Source organism: Serinus canaria, chromosome 3, assembly GCF_022539315.1.
Source record: "Serinus canaria isolate serCan28SL12 chromosome 3, serCan2020, whole genome shotgun sequence".
Classification (NCBI taxonomy): domain Eukaryota; kingdom Metazoa; phylum Chordata; class Aves; order Passeriformes; family Fringillidae; genus Serinus; species Serinus canaria.
In genome coordinates this window covers 34,131,415-34,148,504 of record NC_066316.1, presented here as the reverse complement: position 1 = coordinate 34,148,504, position 17,090 = coordinate 34,131,415, and the positions used below count along the sequence as shown (strand labels likewise).

The following is a 17,090-nucleotide window of genomic DNA, read 5'->3' as shown; positions in this document are numbered from 1 at the left end:
CCCGCCGTGCCCAGCCCCGGCAGGCGAGGAGGGGCGTTGAGGGGAACACGAGCGGCGCTGCCCCGAGGCGGCCCCGAAGCAGCCCGGTCTCGCGGAGGCACCGCGGCCGCGCAGCAGGAAGCGGGAGAGGCGCAGGCGCCGGCGGGCGGGGCGGCCCCGCGCAGGCGCCGCGGAGTGGCCGGGCCGGGTCGGGCCCGGTGGGTGCGCGGTTCCCGGGCTGCTCGCGCCGCTGTCCCTGCTCCTGGCGCTTGGCTGCAGCTCGCGGGGGCTCCCGGGCGTGGAGCGGCGTCGCGGCCGCCCGTGGTCGGCGTAGCGGAGCCCGGGAAGACGCGCTGTGGGCTTGGGGGCGGGCGCGGGTGTCCCGGGGCTGGCAGGGGACAGCCCGGCCCGGCGGGTTGAGGTGCTTTTGTTCCTCGGCCCCTCCGTCCCCCACCTCGCAGGGGGCGCACGGAGAAATAAAATGCTCCGTAACACGCACTAACGGTGTCCTTAGGCGAGGCGTCGGCATAGAGGCGCGCTAAGCATGGAAGGAGATGAAGAGGAAGACTATATGTCTGATTTATTTCTTAAGTAGGTATTTTTTTTCTTTCACTCCTCTTTAGTGATTGTAAACCTGTTAAAAAAAAAAAGACAAAAAACACGCTAATATTTGTTGAATTACTAACTCACAGACAGGATGTCAGGCCAGGCTTGCCCATGGTGAGGCGGGCGAAGGAAGCTATTCAGAAAGAAGAAAAGCAAAAAGAAGCCAATGAGAAGAACAGACAAAAAAGCATAAAAGAAGAAGAAAAAGAGAGACGTGACTTGGTACTGAAAAGTGCATTGGGCAACGAGAACAAGGGCTTTGCTTTGCTCCAGAAGATGGGCTACAAGAGTGGCCAGGCCCTTGGCAAAAGTGGTAAGTTTGTCACTCTCTGGAAGTGTGTCTCTGTATTCAAGTATAATATTTTACAGACTGCAGCTGTCACTTCGTTTGTTGACAGGTCAATAAGTGCCTCTTGGAGAGCCATAGCATTACAGAACTGTGAAGGTGCCATGACAGAACAAAATATGAGAGCAAATCCCTAAAACTGAAATAAAAATAGTACAGAGTTTTGAGGAAGGGAAGAGCAGCACTTGCAGCTCAGTAAGTGTACTTGCGTACCTGCAAACGTACAGGAATTGCATTAAGGAGGTTTTGATGATTTTGCAAAGCTAATAGTGTTCAAAAAAACATCTGACCCTCTTGAAATTTATAGGTGGATTTTGAAAAGGAAACAGTGCACACTGGCCTACCTTTATGAAGCCTTAGTAGATGAAGTAAAATCAGAAAAACAAGGAACCAATAACTGCTGTGCCAGTTCAGCATCTCTGGCAAACAACCACAATGAACTGGCCCAGAGAGATTCTTTTTATTCTTCATCATCGTTGTGAGATTGCAGAATGAAAAGGCTCCAGAAGGCAGTAACAAAGCAGTCTTCCTCACAGGCATCTTACACTGTTTACATCAACACCTTTTCTTTCAGTTTGGTCCTGTCATGAAAAAGTAGATTCCAGTAGACAAGCCAAAAAAGAGAGGGACTTTCAGTACAGCTCTGTCATTTGTAGTGCACTAAATGTATATTGATTGGGAAGTTTTCAACTTCCAAGCAAAAAAACCCACAATAATGGCAAATGCCTACTTGAATATACTGCACAAATCATTGTTTGAGAAAAACTCAGGTTTTTTAATTGACTTTTTTTTTCCTCTCACAGGAGAAGGCATTGTTGAACCTATTCCTCTGAACATAAAAACAGGTTTGTGGTGCTTTCAGATTTATTTAATTGGATATCAGAGCTTCTCAACTGCTTACATTCATCTTTTAAACTTACATAGGCAGAAGTGGGCTTGGTCATGAGGAATTAAAAAAGCGAAAAGCTGAAGAAAAACTGGAAAACTATAGACAAAAACTCCAAATGAAAAAACAAGCAAATGAACAAGCTGCAGATGAGTTCAGGTAAAGTCATACAACTGATATTCCAAGGAATGGCTAAATAGCAATTCTTTTGCTGGTGTTTGGTTGTTCTTTTAATGTGCTAGTATTTTTGAATGTTTTGAATGAAAGGTGAGAGTTACAATACAGAGTAATTGTTTCTCAGTTCTAAAGCAAAAGTAGATGAACACTGTAATGCTAAAAGCATGTGCTGCACCATTTAGTTTTGTAATTGTTAATAATGCAAACAATATAGATACTAACTTTTCTCAAGTCATACATGGCTTTTTTAATTGGAGAAATATATATTATGAAATATCAAATCCACAGATATTCCTGAGCACTGTTGGTACAATGGTTTTAAGAGTCAGGGTATGTTTTTAAAGATTGTAATGTTTTGGTTTTCTCCTGATCTTCTCGTAATATATGGAGAAGAAAAGCTGAGGAAAGGCTCTGTCTTTTGCAGATGTTTAGTGAACTGCTTTTTTATGTCTTAAGAAAACCTAATGAAGAAATAGTGTAGTGTGGTCAAAAAAGGTATCTTGAAGGTATAATTCCCAAGAAATACAATGTGCTCCCACAGAAACGTCGGAATGACTTCTTTACTTCAATGTTGTTCAGGTCTGAGAAAATTAGTAGGAATAGAATCTTAGATTTTAGGGTTTTGTAAATTTGTGGACTGTAATGCATCTGTCACTGTGTCTGCCTGCTTATTTACGTCTGCTTGTTCTTAACAGAATAAGATTCAAAACCAAACAAGAAGAACGTAAGATGGAAGGGGACCTGCGAAAAAGCCAGAGGGCCTGCCAACAATTAGATACGCAAAAAGTGAGACCTGGGGGATTTTCTGGAGGGTTGGAAGGAAGACTTAAGAGGTTAGAGATACAGGCTGCAATGTAGTGGTTCACTTCTTGGAGGTTCTCTAAAACTGTGGGGCAACTAGTTAAAGTCTTGATGTTTGGCAACACTTCAGTCCTCTTAAAATATTTCAAAGTCTATGTTTGTACCATAAAGATAATTAATGGTGCACAACAACCTCATGGTAACTTACATGAACTTACAACAAAACCTGTTGTTTTACTTCTGGATTTTTGTGGTTACTTCTGAGCTGTTTGCGTATCTTCCAGTAGCCACTATCAGGCCTTGCTATATAATGGTGCTGTTTGCTTCAAGTGAGGGAGCAACATCATCACACAGTGATTGACATTGGGAATGGACTCTGGAAGTCATCGTGTTCAGCCTTCCTCCTCAAGCAGTCACTTAAAGCAGGTTGTCCAGGACCATGCAGATCTTTATTATCTCCAAGAATGGGGATCATCATTGAGGGAGTCAGCAAATTCACCAAAGTAGCATTAAAAGCAAACAAAAAAAGCCACACAAAACTAAGCACCTTCCACCTGCAAGGAATAACGTGGATAATAGTAGTGAACCACTATGAGTTTTTGCCACTGGAAAACTTAAAGGTGGGGGTTTTTTTCCCTCTATTAACCAGGTAGAAGCTAATACCACCTCATAAGTTTTGCTGAGATTGTTCAATATTACTTAGTCTGCTTCAAATGAAGTCAGCTAAATTAAGCTTAGATCATCCTTGTTTACTTTTCTTCCTTTAACTTGACCTGAGGTGAATTAGGAAGCGCCATGTCATCTCTAGGTAACATAACTTGGGGGCATATTTTCAACTGATAAATATGGGTATCTGCTCACAGGCTTGGTGTGAGATTACATTGCTGTGTAGCCCTGCACATACCAAACATAGATGAATGCTAACTACTTGTTAGCATTGGCATGCATTACATTGTTAAAAAAAAAAAAAAGTGAAAAAAAGTCTTGTGGACTGCTGTACTTACCTAGAGCTTTAGTAATTCTTCGTTATACTATACATGAAAGTTTTAAAGGCCAATAGCTCACTTCCTAGAAATTAGTTTTATCAAACATTTTACAAGAAAACTTACCAAGACAGATAATTTCCATTTAAATCCCTTTTTATTTAAGGATATTGATGTTCCCAAGGAAACTTGGTTTTGGATAGAACCTGAAGAGGAAGACAAAAAGGATGAGGAAAACAAGGAAGATGAATGCACAAGCTCAGACTTAAGTGTAAGTGTAAGCCCTTCAACTGAATTAATTAATGTTAATTCTGAATGTTAATTCTGAATGTTAATTCTGAATGTTAATTCTGAATTAATTGTTAATGTTAATGTTAATTCAGAATGTTAATTCTGAATTAATTGCTCAATTCAGAATTAACATTCCTTGAAACAGTATGTATATATACATACATGTATAAAGGATGTGTGTATACATGTTTCCCACAGTGTAGTTAAGGGCCTCTTTGCAATCCCAGAGTAGTGACTTTTATAGCAGTCATAAAATATATATAGCAGTTTATAAAATATTAAACCACTGATATATTGCTCATCTGTTTTGAGGCTGATCTTTGAAAAAATTAGCCCAGAAATTAAATTTTAATTTTTTTTTTTGCCTTAGCCAAGTTACACAAGATCACAGTTATTTGTTTTTGAGTTTAATTTTGGTTGGAAGTTTAGAGTCACTAATTTCTGAAAATGCTTCACAGATTATCTCAAGATGGACATTGGAAATATGTATTTTTAAGAACTAGATTACATAGCTATTGTTAGCCTTATGTGTTCAATTGGCAGAGATTAAATGTGAAAAAATCCACAGAAGATACCATATACATGAAATCAAGTAGCTAAGTAATATTGTTAGGTCTCTCTCTTCAGTGCAGGTTTCTTAGCTGAAAAAAGGATAAGCAAACAACAGCCATTAACTTTCCAGAGATCATGAATTCCTGTGCACTCTTCTACAAATGTGGGAAACTTTCATGTCTTACTGAACTACAGTATTGTAATATATACAGCATTAGGTTAAACACTTTATTTTAGCAAACCAGTAGCTCAAAGTGGTTTATGTCTTGTGAGGCCCAGGTCATCACAGACCTGTACATATCTCTAGGTATCAGAAAAGCTGCACATCCTGACAGCCTATTTGAGAGAGGAGCACTTCTATTGCATTTGGTGTGGAACAACCTATGAAGGTAAGAGTGAACCAAGCTTTTGTAGGTGCTTTACTTTGGTTATGCAGCTAGACTCCAGCTGTAGAATATATCCTTGGTTTTTCTCTTACTGCAGCTTCTAAATCTACATAGCAAATTTACCTTCAAGGCTGCTGGTTTTTGCACAAAGCTTTGTACATATTGTTATTGTGATTGTTAGCCAATTTTTAGGTTTATATGCAGAAAAACCAAAAGGAAACAAACAAAAAAACCCACACACAACAAAACACAGCAAACCATACTGAAATTTATTTGAATTTATATTAAAATTTAATTAGTTTTAAGAAAACATAATTCAGATATTTAAACCAATACCATAAAAAGCTGCAAAAGTTGGCAGGTGTTTCTGAAACAATTAGAACACCATCCACTTTCACAACACCGAAGAGAGTACAATTTTTCTTTGTTTTTAAATTTGTTTTAAAACAAACTTGAGAGTTACTAACTTGTAAACCTTGAATTCTATTTAATCTGTTCTACATGGATTCTAGAAATATTTCTAGCAACCATTTTTTCCTTCCCTGAGCTGCTGTTACTTTTTTCCTGCTTATCCTGTAGACTCTGAAGATTTATCCTCAAACTGCCCTGGAGACAGTGCTGCAGATCATGACTAAAGCCAGTCTAAAGGAAGAAGTCCTAGATAAGTATGTAAAATTCATAGTATCTTTTAAAAAGCTTGGAGCTATGCCATACTCAAGAATTCATACCAAAGTATGCAGAAGAGTTTAAGCTGACAAGCTAAATTCATATTTTCTGTTTGATGCACAAATTAATAGGAATTAAAACTTGGTATTTGTAATAGAACTAACATAATTGAGAAGTAGGTTCAGTCTTTCACATCTTTGTTTAAGTGCTGCCCAACTGATAATAAAATTCAAGTATGAGTAAAGGCATAATTATTGGCTAATCACTTTATTGCATTATGTGTTAAATAGGTTTTTTTCATCTTTACAGACATGCCTAAACACCAGACTGGTTTTGTTTACTATCTCAAATTTGGTGGGAAAAAAAATCTTGTGAAACTTGAACCAATTACTTAAACCAATATTCTGTTTTATATAAAGATAAATATTTTTCATAATTAAATAGAATTAGATCATGATGATGTTTTTTTTTTTTTTTTTTTTTTGGTTTTTTTTTTTATAACTGCTATCCACTAAAAGGTTTTAAAAGACCTTTTATTTTTAGTTAACAGCAGTCTCTACTATAATTAGCCATTTATAAAAAGTTAATGCTGAAATATACAAATACTATGCAGGGAAAATATATCAGGAACTCCTGGTGTAAACTACTGTTACAAACTGGTACAGTATTAATTAACAGCAAGAAGGTAATGATACTACTTTGCTCTGTCCAAAAACTGTAAAGGAAATGCAGCCCAGAGATTGTTCATTTTCATATTGTGAACAGTTTCATAGAATTGTTTAGGTTGGAACAGACCTTTAAGATCATCAAGTCCAACTATATGTTAATTTTATAAAGATAAAACAATTATATATTTATATTGATTAAACATATTTTATATATTTATTTTTATATAAGCAATAGATTAAAGAGAAGAGAAAGCAGCAATAGTAGTATTCTGTCTGTAAGGATATATAATTTCTCACAGATCTTGACCACTGCAAAGAACTACTAATCAGTTTAGCATAGTGAAATACTTAATGAATTCCAGTCAAGGATAAGGTTAGGAAAGCATAAAGCCCTGATGGAATTCAATCTGGCCAGGGATGTCAGGGAGAAGATCAGATTCAAGAAAATCTGAAGAACCTAGAGGTGCACAAGTCCATGGGACCTGCTGACATGCATCCACTGGTCCTGAGGGAACTGGCAAATGAAGTTGCTTGAGTTGGAATTGTTCAGCCTGGAAAAGAGAAGGCACTGCAGAGACCTTAGAGCAGCCTTTCAGTACGCAAAGGGGGCTGCCAAGAGAGCTGGAAGGGGACTTTTCCCAAGGGCATAAAGTGACAGGACTAGGGGGAATGGCTTTGAAGTGGAAGGTTGAGATAAAATATTAGGAAGAAATTCTTTACTGTGAAGGTGATGAAGCACTGGAACAGGTTTCCTAGAGAAGCTGTGGATACCCCATTGCTGGCAGTGTTCAAAGCCAGGTTAAACAAGGCCTTGAGTAATGTCATCTACTGTAAAGTGTCCCTGCCCAGGGCAGGGGGGTTGAAACTGGATGATCTTTAAGGTCCCTTCCAACCCAAACCATTCTATGATTGTATATATCTCATTTATGATAAAGAGAAAAAAAGAAAGCAGTGTAAGCCCTTGAAAAGTATGTACAATCATATTCTTATTTAGCAACAAATACTTGCACCAGAACATCAGTAATTTCCCTAAGACTATAAATACCTTTATTTGTACTATTTATTTTAGAGCAGTCACCCACTTTTAACCCATTTAACATTTCAGAAAAAGCATACAGTACTTCACATATTACCTATTTTTTGCTTAGAAATCTCTAAATCTCTGCTCATTTGCCCTTATGGAGTTATGTTGACCCCACATCAATGAACAGTTTGACAAGATAGAGCTCAAAGCCAATCATTTGTCTTTTCACAAATGAAGAGTAGCAGAGAACCTGCTGTTCCCTTTTGTGGAGCTGGCAGTGGGCACACCAGAGGTACTAAGTACAGTTATTAAGGGTTAGGCATGCCTCAGTATTACAGTAAGGGACTAAAACCTAGAAGCATGGGAATGTTTAAAGTGCTCTTTCAGCCTAGGATTTCAAATGGTTACTACTGAGGCAATTTTCCTATAATGAGTAGGATTTTCTTATATTAATAGCACCTTGAATGTTCCTTTCCAAAAAAGACAACCATAAAAACCTAAAGTTTTCCAAAATTGAGATTTGTTCTAAATTAAATTTCCTAGAAGCTGAATGTTTAACATTTAAAGAAATCCTCATATTTCAAGTTTAAATTCTAGAGCACTGAAGGTGCTAGGTCATCAGCAGCTGTGAAGAGATAAGAAAACTTAAAGTGCTGAAATTCAGTGAAGAATAACGTGCACCTATTTCCTTTTCTGCCAAAACTAGTCTTGGTACTAATGGAGCATTCCAGTAATTATTAACAATATTACTGAACAAATCAGAAAGGTTTGAGTCACATACCACCGGACAGTAGTTCTTCCATGGAAAGCAATAGAACACCTTAAGGGATAATGGATGCAGCACATGTAGGGATTTGGCACAACCCACTTAGCACTTTAGCACATCAACATGATCTTTGAGGGGAAAAGGAGCAGGTAGTTTTTGTACAAAACAGTCCAGCTCATCCACAACCTGTGTTTCCAGGTAAAAACTGTGTGTTTCCTTGCAGACGTGCCCTGTCCTGGTTGCAGCTGACAGATATAAATGGTGAAGTGGCCAAGGAAAAGACACACCCCAAGTCTTCCTGTTGCTTCTGACATCTGTTGTCATTTCATCAGTTGTAATAAATTCATCAAACTCTGGATTTAAACACAGTGTGAAAGGACATTCAATAAGAGAAATTTCTATGTTCCTTCTCTTTATCAACAGATTTAAGAAGGTCAAGCAAATGAGATATAGGGATTCTTCCTGAAGGGTCTCTTGAAAGCATCTTTTTGATTATGGGTGCCTGCAAAAAAAATTAAATGTCAATAGTTTGGTTTTTTGGTTTTTATTTTTTTTGTTTAGTACCCAAAAAGTATATTAAAATCCCATACCTCTGTTGGAAATTGATTGTTGAAGTACTCTGGAAGCTTACCTTCTCTAGCAGAAGGCCATACCTGAAATTAATAAAAGAGAATAGTTTTGGTATGCTTTCATTTGTTATGTTTTGTATCTCTACCTTATAACCCATGTAGTTTGCTGAAGTACTTAGGAAAACACAAATCTACAGGAAATGTAAGGCAACTGTAAACAGTTTGAAAGCTGGGGCTTCTTTCATTTAGTTGTGCTTTGGTTTGGTTTTATGGCCTTTTCATCAACTATTATCCATTTCTAAGCTTAAAAGCTTCACACACAACAATGACATATTTGTTTCAATCATCCTCTATTTCAGAACCATTATCTTTCTTTCCTTAATTTAAAAGTAATGGATTTATATTGTCTAATGACATTGAAAAAAAAGAAAAAGCAAGACAACTGAATTTCTGTTTGCAAACCAAGCAGGTGTGCTTCCTCCTTTTTATCATATCCAGTACCACATGTTTATTTCTATGTCATTGTATAAAATGCTACATGGACTTCAAAGCAACTAACAAAAGATTTGTCATTACCTGCTTTAGAAATGGCTTTTAGTTAACAATTTTTTTTCTGTATGACAGTGTCTCTCACAACATCCTGATAGGCAAGCTCGGGAAGAGCAGGCTGGACAAATGGATGGTGAGGTGGACTGAAAACTGGCTGCACAACAGGTCCCAGAGGGTCACACTCAGCAGGACAGGGTCTAGTTGGAGGCCTGTCACCCGTGGTGTCCTCCTAGCTTCAATACTGAGCCTGGTATTGTTTAACTTGTTAATCAGTGACCTGGATGAAGGAGCAGATGCCTCCTCAGCAAGTTCACGGATGACACAAAGCTGGGAGGAGTGGCCAGTTCCCCAGAGGGCTTGGGAGCCCTTGAGAAGCACCAGGACAGGCTGGAGAGATGGGCTGGGAGGAGCCTTCTGAGATTCTACAAAAGGAAATGCAGGGTCTTGCACCTGGGGAGGAATAACCCTGGGCACCAGTACAGGCTGGGGGCTGACCTGCTGGAAAGCAGCTCTGTGGAGAAGGACCTGGGGGTCCTGGTGAGCTACAAGCCATCCATGAGCCAGCAGTGAGCCCTTGTGGTCAAGAAGGCCAATGGAATCCTGGGGTGCATTAGGAAGAGCAGTGCCAGCAGGTCAAGGGAGGTAATCCTGCCCCTGTGCCCAGCCCTGGTGAGGCACATCTGGAGTGCTGAGTTCAGTTCTGGCTCCTCAGGACAAGAGAGACATGGAGCCCCTGGAGTGGCTCCAGTGCAGGGTAACAAAGATGACTGAGGCACTGGAGCATCTCTCTAGTGAGGAAAGGCTGGGGGAGCTGGGCCTGTTCAGCCTCCAGAAGAGGCACTGAGAGGGGACCTCATCCATGTCTGTGAGCATCTGGAGGGAGGTGCCAGGAGGATGGAGCCAGGCTCTGCTCCATGGTGCCAAGCAATAGGACAGGAGGCAATGGGCAGAAACTGATGCACAGGAAGTTCCACCTGAACATGGAGAAGAACTTCTTTACTGTGTGGGGGACTGAGCACTGGAACAGATTGACCAGAGAGGTTGTGGAGTCTCCCTGACTGCAGATACAGTGGACACAAGCCCAAGTAATGTGCTCTGGGGAACCCTGCTTGAAGAGGTAGGCTGGACTAGATGACCTCCAGTGGCCCCTTCCAACTTCACCCATTCTGTGATTCTGCAAGTGGCTTTCTGGGTAAACACAGCAATCTGCTTAATTCATTTGCTGTTAACTAGTGTAATGTCTGCCTGAAGATGACAGTTGTGTTCTTGGAATTAGCTGTGTATTCTGAATCATCAGCTATCCCCATAAGCCTGGCATAGCAAACCCTTTACAACTGCTATCCACTAAAACAACAGCTCCCATGAGCTTGGAGTTTTTTCCCCACTCTTTAGCAGTAGCTTGCGGCCTGTGACCCTACCTGCTGGGGATCATCAACTGAACCAGTTACTCAGCACAGAATAATCAACTTTGCTTTTACATGATGTTCTTACAGCAGGGCTTGCCAGCACTAGAGTTTATCAAGTTCCATTAAGTGAAATTCTTTCTGATCTAATGCAGCAGCTGAAGACCATCCTAGGACTTTCCATGCACATAACTTTCCCACCTGCCTGCAGAGCACAAGATTTTTATAGTTCAAGGAAATGGTGCTTTTCTAACTGTAAACATTGTGGAACTGTGCGTGCATTTGCAGTCAACTGTGAACAGGAACAGAAGATCTGAGGAAGTACTGCAAGGTGGCTGGAGAGAGCCAAGTTGAACAGACACACTGGTATGATCTTCTCATACTGGCAAAAGGATCTGGCAAACTGTTCAAAATCTGAGTCCAACCACAATTAATTTAGACAAGATAGCCAGCAGCTACATCACTATCCTACCAATATGCAAGTTTGCACATAAAAAGCTCAACCTATACAGCATACCTTTTTAAAAAAAAAAACTTAAAAGTAACATGTTCCAAATCACTTTTGTTTTCATCTTGGAAAACTGCAAGGATTTTGATTTGGTGGAAACTCTTCTTGCTCCACTGTGCAGTGAAGACAAGAGGATGGCAGAGACAAAACTCACCCATCCATAATTTTTACTTTCTCAAATTAGAAAAACACTCCCTTTAAGTTTCTGATCCAAGAAGAAAATTTATGACAAACTTGACATCCTTTTTTGCATGACATTATCCTTTAGCATGCTCGGGCTTTGGTGTATATGTAGTAGGACAGAAGTGAAACTGTAGTATTTCCCTCAGGTATGACATTTCAACTGAGGTGTAAGGACTTACAGGCTTTATGGAAATGAATTAAGGAAAAAGATGTAAATAGAGTTAGTACTCAAGTTTAAGAAATTCCTTCTAGAATGCTATCAGTAAGTGATACCAGAAGCAAGGCAAAACAATAGCAGTGGGAGTTTTTAAATTACATACCTTACTTCTTTCATGACCAGTGAATGCCGAAAGAATTTCAAACCAAATTAATCCCAATGCATAAATATCTACTTCCTTTCCATATTTGGCCCCAGTCTAGAAAGATTAGAACAGACCAAACAAGTATTAAATCCAGCTGGAGAATAGCACTTCCTAAAGCAAAATTTGAAGTCAGCAGAAATTTCTACTCCAAGGCTACAGGACTGGCTCTACTCAATATCCTTCTTAGCTGTTAACCCTTTCTGCCTCAGACCTGTTAAATAGTGACTATTATGTCACACTGAACACCCTGAAATCAAGACTTCTACAGACCTATAGAGATAAAGCATACCAATATTGCCCTGTGACAAATAATGAAACAAACAGAGAAGCTCAAATGATGCAATTAACAGAGGCCCTAAATTCAAATTTAAATATATGTCTGGCAGCCTGGTTTTACAAGAGCATTCCTTACAGCATGCAGTGTCAGACTGTATGTTCACACAGAGCAAAAATCTTACCACACTTGTGGTAAAGCCTTCTCTAGAGTACAGTTATTCTTTCATACATTCATACCAAGGAACTTTAGGCAACTCGCTTTAATACTGAGATTAGGATTGAGAACATCCAATGCTGAGTTTATAATTCACATCTAATTACAGAGACACTAATACAGCAGGATAATTACCTGTTCTGGTGCCATATACGATTTTGTTCCTCTGTTCTCAGTCAGAGTCTCGAATGCCACAGAAGTCACAAGACCAAAGTCACCTATTTTTACTTGATCATTATGTGATATGAATATATTCTGAGGCTATTTTTTTATATATCAAGAAAAAGAAGAAAAAAAAATCACCAAATGACCAAGGTTTATCACCAAGCATAATCAGCCACATAAGTGTTTCCCATAAAATTTGATGATTGCTCAGAAAGTAGCATTAAGAAACTGATGGTGTGGAAAAAGGAAAAAGTTAAATCAAATTTTAAAAATACAAACTAAATTTTAAGTAGTACTTGAAATTCAAGTGGTTCTGCAGTAACTGCATCTTTTTTCCCCTAGCTTAGTCAGAGCTGTGTCATACTTTAACTGCTCTTCAAATACACTGTGCATGTAACAGTCTATGTCCTTTTCACTCTTCAATCCTAGACAGAACTTGATACACTTAGGCAAAACATTTAGTCTCACATGGAATTCCACTCAAGTCAGAGTTTCTCCTAGGCACAGAAGGATCATGTGTACTAAATGAAATGCAGAGTTAAGGCTTACTACAGATATCTCAAGAGTATCATGTTTACATTTCCTTTAAACTTCCCCTTTTTAAATTTGACAGTGCCATGGCTTAAGGACAGTTGGCAACTAAGCAGCACGCAGTGGAATGGGAGGGAGAATCAAAAGTAAACTAGTAAACTGTGTTAAAAACAGTTTAGTAATTGAAGCAAAAGAAAAATTTAATAATAATATTAAATAATAACGATAATAAAGGGATTTAAAAAACCAAACCAAAACAAGGGGAAACAAGTTATGCACAGTACAGTTGCTCACCACCGACTGATGCCAGATCCCCTTCCTGAACCCAGATCAGCCCCTCTTCCATGTAAAAAAATAGTCTTTGACTTAAAATAAACACTACCTAGTAGCAACCAAAACATCAGTGTGTTATCAGCATTACTATAATACTGAACCCAAAACATAGCACTGTACCACCAACTGAAAAGAAATTAACTGTATCCTAGGCAAAACCAGAACATGAAGTCAAACAACTAAAAAGAGAACTATATGTGCTTCAATGAAGTTTCCTAAAGAAACTACACTTCTGAATGTTTTTAAAACAAAACCAAATAGCCTCATGCTGTCTTTTACTCAAAGAAGCTGCAGTGGACCATAAGGCCAGGAGATACTTAATAGTCAAAAAGAAGATATCTTCATGTAAAGAATGCTCTGTGTAGTAGTTCTGTTCAAATCTGACCATGACCACCCAAATTTAATATAGTACCTATACCTAGCTACACTATTTAATGACTTTGTTCCTACCAGGTACAAATTACTTTAATCTCAGCTTGAACCTATCCTGCAACTTTGATTCTGGGCTATGGAGATCTCAGATGGCCAAGCAACTAAGCTGACAGCAGATCAACGGAGAGGAAAGATCCTCAATTCAAATACAGGCAGAAGAGTTAGCAGTATAACTTGGTTCTCTTCAGGAGAGGGCTAATTTGGACAGCAGTCAGGAGGGAATACATGGCTAGGACAAGGAGGTTATTCTATACCACCTCATGTCATTTTCTGGGAATGGGAGAAGGATTCGCTTCCAGGTCATGGGAGCATGGCATGATCAGGCAGGGCTCCACAGTGAACTTCTTGCATGTGAACCACCCTCTGTTTTCAGACTTCTGGTTTTAATGTTGATACTGGTTTTGTCTGTGTTTATTTTCTTATCTCATTGCTCTTCCTAGTAAATTGTTCTTATCTCAACCTGTGCTCTTTACCTTTTGTGCCTCCAGTTCTCCTCTCCAAGCCTGCCACAAGGGCAAGTGAACATGTAGCATGAGGATTCAGTAGGAGCATTAAATTGGAGAATACCACTCCTGATCGACCCACAGCCTCATCCCTACCTCAGCTTGTAGAGCATGAGACTCCTAATCTCAGGGTTAAGGGTTTGAGCCCCATGTTGAGCATCAAATATGGCTGGGGTGTGTAGGGGATCAAATGAGGCACTTCTGGGTACAGTGGAGCTGCCTGCTGTGAAGGGACTTCAGTCCCAGCTGTGAAGGTCTGTGGTGGTGGGAATTTGACTGCCAGAGTGGCTCCTGAGTGGTCAGGCAGGTAAGTTAACTCATCCCCAGGAATGCCACCACACTAATGATTTTTTTCACTAAGTGAGTGATTTAAAACTCTGTAAGCAACATTATAGCCTCCATCCTTAAGCCATGAAGGCTTTGTCCCTTAGAATCTTTATACTGAAATGAAATCTTCTTATGACTGTGCACATCTAGAAACTGAAAGTCTATCCAAAACTGTAGCATTCAAACATTTGTATGCACACATAAGACAAAAATAACTAGAGGATGTTGTTATCAAACACAGCATGTATTAGGATAGATAAACTACCCCTTTACAATATGGCAACTGCCATTTTCTAGACTCAACTTTTCTTTTTCTATGAGGCAGACTTGTGACCCAGTAACACACTGAAAATGCCTGTTAGCTGATGACTACTGATTCTTTGAACTATTGTATTCTGAGAACTTCCAAGTTCACCTGATTTTAGGATGAGGTTCAGCCAGCTGCTGAAAGAGAATCAATTACTAGCAATATCCAAAGAAGCACATTAGGGTACATAACAGAGTAAGCAAAGACTATAAACAATTTAACATTCTCTGAAATTCCAGTAAGTATACTACCTTTAACTTTTTCTTTTTGTTTTTTTTTTTCTTTATGTACCTATCCTACATACCTTGAGGTCTCGATGAATTAACTCTTCAGAATGAATATATTCCACTCCTTTCACTATTTGTAAAAATTTGTTTTGTGCCATTTCATTATACTTTCGGTCTCTGCTAGTTTTTACAATCCAGTTTTCCAATGTCCCTTTTTCACAGAATTCCATTTGGATGAAAAGACAAAGAATTTCTTCATCTGAATTACAGCTTCAAAAGAAAATTACATACCATATTGAAATTGGCAAGATACAATTCCTCCCAAGTCATCTTCAAAAGCCCTTTTTGCTAATAATTATTTTTGGAAGTACCCAAAACAAAGTCTGCAAGTCCCTTAATTTTAAGAAAGGTCCTACAGCAATTTGTATTAAATAAAAAGGACTGCAACCCAGAGAATCTCTGCTCAGTTGCTACATATTCCTGGAATATTTCTGAAGTTTTGCTTGCTTTCTAGTTTCACACTGCTAGTTTCCTGAAAGCCCAAGTTCCATTTCCCTCATACCTAGAAGTATGTCCTATCCAGGAAGAAATACCACTGTCCTTGGCTTCATCTGGCCTTGTAGGAACTGGTAGAAGACCCTGACACACTTCTGCTAAAGAGATCAGCTTTCCTATCCTGCCGAGAATGGTCATGTCCTTTCCAACTCTGTCCTGTCAAGAAGGTAATGCAGTGACATTGGTCTGCTAGTCACAGGAACCCATCTAAGGACTGGAAATCTAGATGAAATACATTCACCCATCTGGCAGCCTCGCACATTCCAGAGAAGCCCATAAGACAGGCTGAGCCTGGAGATGGTGAGGGGAAGGAAAATACAAAGAGAAGCATGCACTGTTTTTCCCTATGTACACTGTGTGATGAGTGCCCTTGAATAAAGCTGCTCGAAGCACTGAAAGAACAAGCTTCAGGACTCTGTAGTCTTGAGGTCAGGGCAGGCCAGAATTCCAGTCTGAGTTCTTGGCTTTGAGGACTTTTTTTTCTTTTACCCAATAACTGTTTAATGTAAAATATATACATGATATTGAGGCTCCAACATATTAATGGTTCTGTTTTGACATACTTTTGTTCTCCCATTTTACTGCTCACTTAATGAGTACAATAATGGAGAGGTATCATGTCAACCATAATTTTGAGTCCATTACTATTTTATGGCTCTAAGTAAGTATGGCAGCCAATGTGAAGAGTATGAATTAACAGCTAGTAAAAAAAACTTACCAGAAAAGCTTGGAAAAGTTAATAGTTTAAATTACAAGTAAAACTCTCACCACTGGTTTACCAGAAGTCTCTGTGTCAAAAAGTTACCTCTAAATTAAAGAGCATGTCATTATGTATTTCATTATGTATTCCTTTTCTAAACAATCAAAACTGTTTCAGGCCATGGTTAAAATACTAACTTAGGGATATAATTAAATCTATGATAGCTACTGGCTGACCAGTACTTATTATAAAAAGGAAACTTCTGATCAGGAATTTGGTAGCCAACTGTCAGACAATTTTCTCTGTTGTAAATTCTTGCCCCAAATTTTAAGTTCTGCATTCTTACTCTCCTCTATAAATTTATTAAGTTCCATATATTGGGAGAGACATGAAATATAAAATTATATAATGTACCTTATTAATCAAGGAAAAGAAGATGTAAATATACTTGATGCAGGACCTGCTGCTGGAAATACTGTGCCTTTTCTCCTAGCAGTATGATTGCACATGTGTGCATTTATATTTGTAAAATAATTGATTACCAGTTATCAATAGCATGAATAGCGAGTTCACTACAGCTGTGAAAAAAGTCTGTGAATGCAAACTATTATTTTGTAGTTACCTTGAGTCTGGGTACTTGATATGGTCCTTCCCTGTCCAGCTGCAATGATAGCGCACTATGTTCTCATGTGAAAGTCTTGCCAATTCTCGTGCTTCCCGCTCAACTTTCCTGTCAGGAGGGGGGAAAGAATTAAAAAAAAAAAAAAAAGGCATTTTCCCATTACAATGTAATACAAAGTTAAATAAAAGCTAGG

The 17,090-nt window shown here is 39.0% G+C and overlaps 2 protein-coding genes across 6 annotated transcripts in view; one reads left to right on the top strand and one right to left on the bottom strand.

Moving 5' to 3' along the window:
* The first annotated feature begins 422 nt into the window (after window positions 1–422).
* On the top strand, window positions 423–8,665 carry GPATCH11 (G-patch domain containing 11). 2 transcript variants are annotated; one of them, XM_009091746.4, is made up of 9 exons: window positions 423–570; window positions 672–898; window positions 1,735–1,776; window positions 1,856–1,976; window positions 2,690–2,780; window positions 3,945–4,049; window positions 4,929–5,010; window positions 5,587–5,672; window positions 8,355–8,665. In XM_009091746.4, the coding sequence occupies exons 1-8, from the start codon at window positions 524–526 to the stop codon at window positions 5,640–5,642; spliced, it is 771 nt and encodes a 256-aa protein (XP_009089994.1). In that variant the 5' UTR covers window positions 423–523; the 3' UTR covers window positions 5,643–5,672; window positions 8,355–8,665. The 2 variants fall into 2 exon arrangements, with proteins under 2 accessions (XP_009089994.1, XP_009090002.1); XM_009091754.4 differs by lacking the exons at window positions 3,945–4,049; window positions 4,929–5,010 and having other exon boundaries at window positions 5,587–8,665.
* The window catches only part of EIF2AK2 (eukaryotic translation initiation factor 2 alpha kinase 2), a 25,674-nt gene continuing 13,839 nt past the window's right edge, over window positions 5,256–17,090 (bottom strand). For all 4 annotated transcript variants that reach the window (XM_018915933.3, XM_050972335.1, XM_030235480.2 and 1 more), the window contains 6 exons: window positions 16,898–17,005; window positions 15,098–15,290; window positions 12,331–12,456; window positions 11,664–11,759; window positions 8,722–8,784; window positions 5,256–8,633 (listed from right to left, as the gene is read on the bottom strand). In XM_018915933.3, the coding sequence (XP_018771478.1) occupies window positions 8,514–8,633; window positions 8,722–8,784; window positions 11,664–11,759; window positions 12,331–12,456; window positions 15,098–15,290; window positions 16,898–17,005 (706 nt within the window). In that variant the 3' untranslated portion in view covers window positions 5,256–8,513. The remainder of the gene's footprint in view (window positions 8,634–8,721; window positions 8,785–11,663; window positions 11,760–12,330; window positions 12,457–15,097; window positions 15,291–16,897; window positions 17,006–17,090) is intronic.

Bases quoted from the DNA above. Each gene is read 5' to 3' on its own strand.
- GPATCH11 (XM_009091746.4), top strand. From the start codon at position 524: ATGGAAGGAGATGAAGAGGAAGACTATATGTCTGATTTATTTCTTAA. The intron at 899-1,734 runs GTAAGTTTGTCA...TTCCTCTCACAG, and splicing joins CCAGGCCCTTGGCAAAAGTG to GAGAAGGCATTGTTGAACCT. The intron at 5,011-5,586 runs GTAAGAGTGAAC...CTTATCCTGTAG, and splicing joins GTGTGGAACAACCTATGAAG to ACTCTGAAGATTTATCCTCA.